Source organism: Meleagris gallopavo, unplaced genomic scaffold (genome assembly GCF_000146605.3).
Source record: "Meleagris gallopavo isolate NT-WF06-2002-E0010 breed Aviagen turkey brand Nicholas breeding stock unplaced genomic scaffold, Turkey_5.1 ChrUn_random_7180001879934, whole genome shotgun sequence".
NCBI classification, from domain to species: Eukaryota; Metazoa; Chordata; class Aves; order Galliformes; family Phasianidae; genus Meleagris; species Meleagris gallopavo.
In genome coordinates, this window is record NW_011144226.1 from 6,343 (window position 1) to 13,998 (window position 7,656).

Sequence of the window (7,656 nt, forward strand, 5' to 3'; positions counted from 1 at the left end):
GCAAATTTTGTGAGCAAAACCAGTTTTCTGGAGGAGCTCTTGGGGAACAAACAGGTTTAAAGCAGCCTGCCCCTCACTTGGTTGTGCTACTGAGGGAGGAACGGGGATTTGGTGTTGAGAAGATGTCTGAAGGAGCCGCGTAGGGAGCACAGGGTTGATCCAAGACATCAATAAATTATTACAGAGTAAAGTAGGGATAAAAAAAAAAAAGAAAGTAAGAAAGTTTGGGCGTCGGAGTTGCTTTAAAAAAAAAGAGAAAAAGAGACTATTTGGTGGCTTCTGGAAAGTCCACCGTGGCAAGAAGGCCACCAACGCTGGAAGTGTGGTTTCCTATAACGAGCCATACAAGGGCCACGCTGTAAGGCTATAGGTGGCCCTGCTGGGCACTGTGCTGAAGAAATCTGAGAGAAAAGGGGATAGAGGACTTCGGAGCGATCCGTGCTCGGGTTCACGTCGGAGTGGATACACGCAGAGCAGAGGAGCTCCTCATTAAGGTTGGTTTTTTCGTGCACGGGTTTAATTTCTTAATGAGCCTGTGAGTCACCTATCCCTCAGCTGCACAGAATGTTGGCGTTGGGTGTCACGTCCTGTCCAAAAGATTCTTTGGTTGGTCTTTGACACTGGGCTCCTGTGGCTGTGGGACTGGGTGTGAAGTTTGGGGAGAGGTGGAGAGAAGCCTGGAAGAGGCTCCTCCAAACCCAGTGTGCTTTTGCTGATAGAACTGCCAAAATTGGCCAAGTTGAGGTGCCTGGATGTGAGCCAGGCTCTGGCTCCAGCTCAGGTTTGCATGGTTGAAGCTGTTGCGCACCACTGTGTGCTCGTGGGGCTTCCTTCCCCCCCAAAAGGGGGTAAGAAAAAAAAAAAGTGAATGTTCTGGTTCTTTCCACATGGTTCTGGTTTCAGTTCTGCATAAAATGACTGCGTGTGCAGAGGCTGTGCCTTCCAGATGTCAGCTGTCTCAAACTTTACCCTTGTCGGTTCCAAGTGGTTCCACCCCTTCTGCTCTGTGCTATGGTCATGCATGCCATGCTGAGCCTTTAATGCCTCTCCTTTGGGGCCCGTCCTTCCTTCCCTCCCTCAAGGCTGGCCTCGTCTTAAGCTTCAGTCCCTCCTCAGGGTCTGCCTTGCTGCTGGGGTCTGCTCCTATCCTGGGGACACACGGAGCGCTGTGACATTGTACGGCCCCAGCGGGCCCAGCAGTGCGTGAAATCCTATGGCTGTCGCTTCTCCAGCATTCCTCGCATCACTGCTTATGCTTAGGGGGACTTAATTACAGTAAAACAACCTGAAATCAGTTCTTCCCCAAGCAGGATGCTGACAGCGAGCCCTGTGACCTGGCGTTGGCCGGTGGTTTTGTGGCCCTCCGGTGACACTCGCAGTGATGGCGGTGTGACTGCGGTTCTGCGCGGGGCTGGGACCGTTCTGCTCGCTGTAGTTTTGGAGCTGTGGTTTTGGGATCATCTCAAGTCCTGCAGATAGGCTTAGGCTCGCTCTCCTATCTACCTATGCACGTGGGTGCAGAATGTTGTGGGGTAGAGGTGAGAAAACCCACAGAGCCGTGGCCGTGGCTCAGTCTCCTCTCTCTTGGTTTATCAGGAGCTGATAAATCATGTCTGCGTTTTCCTCATTCCGTTTGGAGCTGAACCTTAGTCCCTGTGAGTCCTGTCCAATCTGGGATCCTCACTGACAAGTGAGCTGCTTTGCCAGCTCAGTGCTTGCCCTCCTGCTGCTGTCTGGGGCAGTGCAGTGTTGGACACATGCAGGAATGGGCTGCTGGGTTGCTTTGGGCTGGGCGTATTTGGAAGCTGGGGGCAGCCTGCTTTGTTTCCAGCCCCAAATCTTCCCAAGGTGTCTGCACCTCGAAGGAAGGAGCAGCTCTGACCCCACCCACATGTTCTGCCAGCTGTCCCCATTTGCTTCCTCTTGCAGTGCCATTATGATGGGACTTGGGAGGCTGTGATGCTGTGGTATTACCTCCAGCAAAACTCCTTTGGGGAACTGATTTTTTTTATCACTTTTTTTCTGCAAGGCTGCGATGCTGAGAGTTGTTTTTTGTGGCAGGACATTAACTTCCCTGAAACGAGCAGGGTGAACAGGAGCCAGGCTTGGGGTGAGCAACTGCAGAGTGCACTGTAGGCACCAGGAGCTCGTTTTTCCTGTTCACCACAAATTATTTTAATGATCTTCCGTGCTCGACAGCCTCCTCCTGCCTGCACAGCGTGTGTGGGTCGGTTCCTGGGGGTGACACTGGCGTGTGGTGCACACATCTGTTTGCTCCCCAGGTGGCTCTGTGGAGTGAACCATCCCCACAGCAGCAGAGAACTGAGACCCCACAACTCCCTGCTGGGTGGTGACCTTGAGTTGCTGCCCCCCAGAAGCTGTCTCAGTCCTGATCCTGGCGCTGGGCACTCTTCTTGGGAGGATTTGAGGTTTCTTGCAGCCCCAGATGCCCGTCCTGTGGGTGTGAGGTGGGAGGGGAGGCAAGGAGGGATCTCTTCCAAGTCGTGGCTCCTGGAATCCCTGGTTTGAAAACAAATGTGACAACACACTGCGGTTTTGGGTGGTGCAGCTGTAAGGAGCTGCCCCTTGGGACTCCCCACTCAGAATGAGGCTTTTTCTGCTGAATTTCTCCTCCTTCAGTCTAAGCAGCGTGACGTAGAACTGCTTTTTTTTTCTTTTTCTGGAAGAAGAAATGCGATGCATTTCCCGGGTGACCGGTGCTAAATAACCCAAAGACAGCATCTGCTTAATTTCTGCTTTGGCTTTGAAACAATTCGGCAGCAGGAAAACGAGCAATTCCCAGGGAACGGTTTGAAGTTTGCTCTAAAAACAAAGTCCCAGAAACAAATGAGGAGGATGGGATTGCTGCTGGAACTGCTCGGAATTTCAGCACTTCCCCCCCCCTCCCCAGTTTTGCATGGACTGAGGTTTGTGGGTCCCCTGCCTGGAAGGGAGATGTGGGGTGAAGCAAGCGTGGCGTTTCCAGGCAGGATTTCATAGAGAGCTGCAGCTCACCCTGTGCCTGCTCCCCAGTGCCAAAGTATTTATAGGTCAGGTTGCAAAACCCAACAGCAGCAGCGAGATGGCAAGAAAACAATTAGAGTTTGTGACGGCTTCATAACCTCTGCACTCAAAGGTTTTGCAAAGCTTGGAGGAATCTCTTCTCTCTCCAGGTGCCACCACTCCTCAGTTCCCGCTGGGATGTTGGCATTTGGGTTCCCAACTGCTTGTGGGGACGGTTTGGGACAGCTGTGCTCTCAGATGTGCTTCAAGGCACAGCAGTGCTGCTGCAGCATTCCCATCGGAAGCACGGAGTTGTTGAGCTGGTGGCTGTTCTTGCTATGAAAACTCAGCTTTGTCCCCGGTGTGATTTCATACTTAGACGAATCTTGGGGTGACCATGCTGATAAATGGCAAACCCAGAGGTGCAGTGGCCTTGGATGAAGTAAAGTCACCCATCCTGGGGCTTCCCTGGCCACAAAGCTACCAGGATGGGGAGGGAGAGCCCGGAGCCGGTCTGACTGGGCCTGGAGCTGAGCGGGTGAGGGCGTGTTGGCTGTGACAGGAGGGACACCGGGGCGACCTGCGTGTCCCACTGGTGGTGGTGCCTCAAGGATTTGGAGCCCACTGTAATGGGACAGCATGGTTTGGGGCTGTTGCCTCCAGGGCTTTGGGATCCTAGTGGAAAAGGGGACACGTGGCTGAGATTTGGGGGTTGCACTGAGCCAGAGCGGAGCGGCGCAACAACCCTGGATGGCGAAACTCAACTTGGAGGATCCAAGAGTGGGATTTTCACAGAAAGAGAGAGAGAGAGAGCAGCAGGAACTGTGTTCAAACCCGATGGCCTCTTGTCTTGCAGGAACAGCGTGCCAGGCGGAGATGGCAGCCCTGAAACGCAGCCGCGCGCAGGCCTGGCCCGAGGAGCAGGGTGACCGTGAGCACGGGCTGTACAGCCTGCACCGCATGTTCGACATCGTGGGCACTCACCTGACGCACCGCGACGTGCGCGTCCTCTCCTTCCTCTTCGTGGACGTCATTGATGACTACGAGCGGGGCATGATCCGCAGCGGCAGGGACTTCTTGCTGGCGTTGGAGCGGCAGGGCCGCTGCGATGAGACCAACTTCAGGCAGGTGCTGCAGCTGCTGCGGATCATCACGCGCCACGACCTGCTGCCCTACGTCACCCTCAAGAGGCGACGGGCTGGTGAGTGCTGGGTGCTCTGCCTGTGGCCGAAGGGGGGTGGTGGCAGAGCAGGGTGAGGGCGTCCTGTGATTCTGCGGGCTTTGAGGTGCCTTTCAACCCCAGAGAATTGAGCGATCCCACGGTTCTGTGATCTGTAGGATCCCCTCCCACCCAACTGTGCTGTGATCCCATGGTTCTGAATTCTCCTCTTGTCCGCTGAGACTCTCTGGGGCTTTAAGGAGAGTTTATTCTGGCCCAAAGGCCCTGTTTTGGGGGAGATTCCTTCAAGTGGTCTTCGGGTAGGACAAGGAGGAGCTCCAGGGACAGCATGCTCACCTTGTCAGAAGGGACACGAGGCTCCAGAGGTGACTGATGTCCTCCCTGAGCCTACTGCTGTGCAGCACGCTATGGCACATGCCAGGAGGACGTGATTTTTGAGCAGAGCGCCCCAACCTCTCCCGTTTCAGCAGCCTGCTTTCTCTCTGGGTGCAGACCTGAGCGTCGTTACCAGGCCATTCAGACTGGGGTAAATCAGTTGGATTTTTGTCACCCATCTAGCTGTAGGCCCAGCTCTGTGCCAATTCACCATTCAGGGAACCTCACTCAGGGCTGGAGGAGCTCACTTGTTGCAGGAGCAGTGAGGTGGCCGCTTTGGCAGGCTCCAACCTCAGAAATTTGCATTTTTCTTATGAAATGAGGTTAATTGTGCTTTCACGGCAGTTCTGGGCTGCTCTCTCAGCTTTCTGCTCTCAGCTGCGATGCCAGCACTTGGGAAAGTGGTGAACACAAGTATGGGCAGACATGAAACCTTCCCCGTTTTTGGGGTGAGATGTGGGGCGGCTGACAGAGGAGCACAGAGATCACAACAAATCCTTTAACCTGGGGCTGCCACCCCCACGTCCTGGTGATGGCATCTGTCCTGTGCTGGAGAGCTGCATCAGCAGACAGAAATCAAGGAGGTGTGAGACCCTGACCAGCCACATTCTAATGGCAGCAGCTTAAGAAATGCCCCGAAATAGTTGAGAAAAGTGCCAAGACCTACAGCTGAACGAGGTTTACAGTGTGCTTTGCATTGAGGGGGAGTGGGTTGATGGGTTGGAGGAAGTGCTGCTCGGGTCCCTGCCTCCTTCCACAGCTGCGCCGCACTGCGATCTCATCTCTGTTCCTCTTTCGTAGCCGTTTCTCTGCAGAGGAGCAAAACCTCAGCCCTGAGTTAGCTCAGAGCTGGGGGAAGGATGGGAGCTGTGGTCTTGCTTTCCCCATCATCTTTGCTTGCAGCTGCTCCTCCTTAGCAGTCTGACTTCGGAGCGCTGGCAGCGCGCGTCACGCTGCATCAGAGCTCTGCTCTGAAGTCATGCAGATAACAAAGTCATGCAGATAACACTGTCTGCTATTGCAGCTTGGAGATGCAGGGAGGGGCATCGGCGTGGGGCTGTCCTGGGGACTGACGGTGTTGGAATGATCCTGGTGCTGAGCCTGGGCTGGGCCTGTAGCTGTGGAAAGGGAGACAAGACAGCTTTTCCCACACAGCAGTGTTATTTCTGAGTTTATTTCCTAATTTCTGAGGAACAGCTCTTTGCAGTGGGGTATCGGAGAGACCTCGAGTGCCTCTGCCAGGGCTGGGAACTACATGGCTGTGACTTTGGAGGTGGTTTTTTTTGTTTGTTTTGCTTTGTTTTGGAAAGGAAATGGTCGTGAAGTTCTTGGGCTTAAAAAAGATGCGGTGAGGAAATCACCTGTGGGAAGTCATCGGTGGAAATCATCAGGGGGATGTGTGTGGATCTGTGCATGCAGCGCTTTGTGCTGCTGCCTGCTGCTGTCTGTCGGTCTGTCCTAACGAGACCCTTCTGTGGCAGTGTGTCCGGACCTGGTGGACAAGTACTTGGAGGAGACCTCCATCCGCTACGTGACGCCCCGGGCTCACAGCGCTGCGGAACACGGCCTCGGCCACCCCCACAAATCAGGTGAGGACCTGGGGTTTGGGAACGCACCGGGATCTTTGTCTGAATTCCCGTTTCCCTGATAATGGAGCAGAAGCTGGCACAGAATTGTGACACTGATAACAAAAGGGCTGTGCCCACCCGAGAGCCACCCCCACCCCAATCCGTAGCTCGCACACGGGCTCTCTGCAGCGCCGTCCCAGCAGAATCTGGCCCTGGTGTGACTCTGTCCCTTCACATTAGTGGTGCCTTTCCCCATCTGTCACTGTCACCTCATCCCAGTAATGCAGGCTGGGGACGGCCTGGTGCTGATTGCAAGTTTTACCAGTGCTCAAGTGACACCTTGAGCGACCGGGGGACAACCAAACGAGGATTTTGGTGTCCCTTCCCATTTTGGAGAGCAGCTCCAGTCAGGCCATCCTCCAGGTTCACCCTAGGATGAAATCAAAGCTTTAGAACGTACCAAAAGATTTCCACAGAACTGGGGGGCTCTGCAGCTCCCTGTGGGAGAGGTGCTTTTGGGGCTGCCCTTGGTCCGCAACTCTACGGGCTGTGGAAGGAGTGAAGCCCCCAGCCCCAGGTTTGGGCACCGTGGGGGCGGTGCGCAGCTCTGGGTCCCTGCTCTGAGCTGCTCCCCCCCGTCCCGGCTCCTCACCCGTTCGTCCTCTGGGCAGTGCCTCCCCAGCACCCCATGGTCTGCTGCTCCTCGGCGGGGCCGCAGATCTGCACCAAGAGGCCCGGCCGTGGCAGGGCTCTCCTCAGCAGCCAGCGCAAGCGCAGGAAGTCGGTGACTCCAGACCCCAAGGAGAAGCAGACATGCGGTAAGATGTGCGGGGGGCCGAAGGGGGGACAGAGGGGGTCTTGACGCCCCCAAGAGAATGGGGACAGCGTGCTGAGTGCCCCCCACTCCCTGCAGACATCCGCTTGCGAGTCCGAGCTGAGTACTGCCAGCACGAGACGGCGCTCCAGGGCAACGTCTTCTCCAACAAGCAGGACCCGCTGGAGCGCCAGTTTGAGCGCTTCAACCAAGCCAACACCATCCTGAAGTCCCGGGACCTGGGCTCCATCATCTGTGACATAAAATTCTCAGAGCTCACCTACCTCGACGCGTTCTGGCGTGATTACATCAACGGCTCTTTGCTGGAGGCCCTCAAGGGCGTCTTCATCACGGACTCGCTCAAGCAAGCCGTGGGCCACGAAGCCATCAAACTGCTGGTCAATGTGGATGAGGAGGATTACGAGGTTGGGCGCCAGAAACTCCTGAGGAACTTGATGCTGCAGACGGCCCCCTGACGCCTGGTGGGATTCAAGCTCTTCTTTTCTTTTTTTTTTTTTCCCCGTTCTTTTTTTTTTTTTTTTCTTAAAAGATTTAAAGCCCTGCTGGACTCCCACCGGGTGCTGAGCTGTGGGACCCGGTTTGCTGCGGGGAGCGCCGGAGGCTTACGTGTTCTCTCACCCTTCTGTCCTGTCACCTTCTTTCTTGCTTTGTTTTCTTTTTCTCTTTTGTTTTGTATCCATTAAAAAAAAAAGAAA

General features: G+C 55.0%; 1 protein-coding gene and 1 long non-coding RNA gene across 2 annotated transcripts; one reads left to right on the plus strand and one right to left on the minus strand.

Moving 5' to 3' along the window:
- Positions 1-6: 6 nt before the first annotated feature.
- Positions 7-7,652, plus strand: DEDD (death effector domain containing). Its single transcript, XM_010727252.2, has 5 exons — positions 7-494; positions 3,860-4,204; positions 6,040-6,147; positions 6,798-6,944; positions 7,040-7,652. Exons 2-5 carry the CDS (start codon positions 3,880-3,882, stop codon positions 7,414-7,416), a joined length of 957 nt encoding a protein of 318 aa, XP_010725554.1. The 5' UTR covers positions 7-494; positions 3,860-3,879; the 3' UTR covers positions 7,417-7,652.
- Positions 5,235-6,878, minus strand: LOC109364627. The gene is made up of 3 exons (XR_002110520.2): positions 6,779-6,878; positions 5,920-6,556; positions 5,235-5,676 (listed from the first exon to the last, which is right to left on the minus strand). It is a non-coding gene; the product is annotated as an uncharacterized LOC109364627 (long non-coding RNA).
- Positions 7,653-7,656: the final 4 nt, after the last annotated feature.

Coding starts and splice junctions, on each gene's coding strand:
- DEDD (XM_010727252.2), top strand. CDS start 3,880: ATGGCAGCCCTGAAACGCAGCCGCGCGCAGGCCTGGCCCGAGGAGCAG. Junction 4,205..6,039: donor CCTCAAGAGGCGACGGGCTG/GTGAGTGCTGGG, acceptor CTTCTGTGGCAG/TGTGTCCGGACCTGGTGGAC. Junction 6,148..6,797: donor CGGCCACCCCCACAAATCAG/GTGAGGACCTGG, acceptor TCCTCTGGGCAG/TGCCTCCCCAGCACCCCATG.